The sequence below is a fragment of the Mustela nivalis genome, assembly GCF_964662115.1.
Source record: "Mustela nivalis genome assembly, chromosome: 9".
Taxonomy (NCBI): domain Eukaryota; kingdom Metazoa; phylum Chordata; class Mammalia; order Carnivora; family Mustelidae; genus Mustela; species Mustela nivalis.
This window is the reverse complement of record NC_139028.1, coordinates 106,686,374-106,687,811: the sequence shown is the minus strand read 5'-3', so window position 1 is coordinate 106,687,811 and position 1,438 is coordinate 106,686,374. Positions and strand designations below refer to the sequence as shown.

Below are 1,438 nucleotides of genomic sequence, written 5' to 3'. Positions count from 1 at the left end.
AACATGAGGGGACTTGCAGAAAAACATTTTGAAAATATGACTGCCCCCCTAAAAGGAGCGCTATACTATTTTAGAGGTTTAAAATATCAATTGCTATTTCCTCAGCGATTTCTTTGTGTCACAAGTATTCTTACAAGTTTTAGAGAAGACGGATCAGATGATATGATGGGGGTAAGGGACACGTGACAAAAGACATACGTTTTTATTTCCTTTCTTTTAGCCCTCATTTGAAGCCAAAGACACACAATGCTAAAGAAAAACAACACAGTGGTGACTGAGTTTATTCTCCTGGGACTGACAGATCGAGCTGAGTTGCAGCCTGTCCTTTTTGTAGTCTTCCTAGTCATCTACCTTATCACGGTAATCGGCAACGTGAGCATGATTTTGCTGATCAGAAGTGACTCAAAACTTCACACTCCAATGTATTTCTTCCTCAGTCACCTCTCCTTTGTGGATCTTTGTTACGCCACCAGTGTCGCTCCTCAGATGCTGGTTCATTTCTTATCCAAGAGAAAATCCATTTCCTTTCTGGGTTGCATGATACAATTCCACTTTTTCATTGCCCTGGTGATCACTGATTATTATATGCTCACAGTGATGGCCTATGACCGCTACATGGCCATCTGCAAACCCTTGTTGTATAGCAGCAAGATGTCCCGATGTGTCTGCTTCTCTCTCGTGGCTACCCCTTATGGTTATGGCTTTGCAAACGGTCTGGCACAGACCATTCTGATGCTTCGCCTCTCCTTCTGTGGACCCAATGAAATCAACCACTTTTACTGTGCAGACCCACCTCTCATAGTCCTTGCATGCTCAGATACTTATGTCAAAGAAACTGCCATGTTCGTGGTGGCCGGTTTTAATCTCACCTGTTCTCTGGCCATCATTCTGATCTCCTACATTTTCATTTTCTCAGCCATTCTTCGTATCCGCTCTGCTGAGGGGAGGCAGAAAGCCTTCTCCACTTGCGGGTCCCATTTGACGGCTGTCACCATCTTTTATGGGACACTGTTCTGCATGCACCTGAGACCCCCTTCTGAGTCATCTGTAGAACAGGGTAAAATTGTTGCAGTGTTTTATATCTTTGTGAGTCCTATGTTAAACCCTTTGATCTATAGCCTTCGGAACAAAGATGTTAAAAGTGCAATCAGGAAAGTTGTTGAAAAGAAGTTATTTCTTAAATAGACACTTTGGTTACAAGTATATATATAGGATATTTTATTATCTGACCAATTAATGAACATTTATAATTAGCAAATCACTTTCTGTCATTATGTGTTTTTTGTCTTACTTATTCACATATGGAAGTTGAGAAAAAAGTGTCAAATTATTTGCTATTATTGATAGTTTCAGCTCAATAAATTAAAAATAACTCAGAAATTGAAAGAAAAAACCAGATGGCATTCTTATTGCTCCATGAATTCAAGAGAGAAGATTC

At 40.1% G+C, this 1,438-nt stretch overlaps 1 protein-coding gene across 1 annotated transcript; it reads left to right on the top strand.

The window, feature by feature from the left end:
- Window positions 1–246: 246 nt before the first annotated feature.
- On the top strand, window positions 247–1,185 carry LOC309872880 (olfactory receptor 5M5-like; the record flags this gene model as incomplete). The annotated part of the gene is made up of 1 exon (XM_082747845.1): window positions 247–1,185. The coding sequence occupies one exon, from the start codon at window positions 247–249 to the stop codon at window positions 1,183–1,185; it is 939 nt and encodes a 312-aa protein (XP_082603971.1).
- Between the last annotated feature and the right edge of the window lie 253 nt (window positions 1,186–1,438).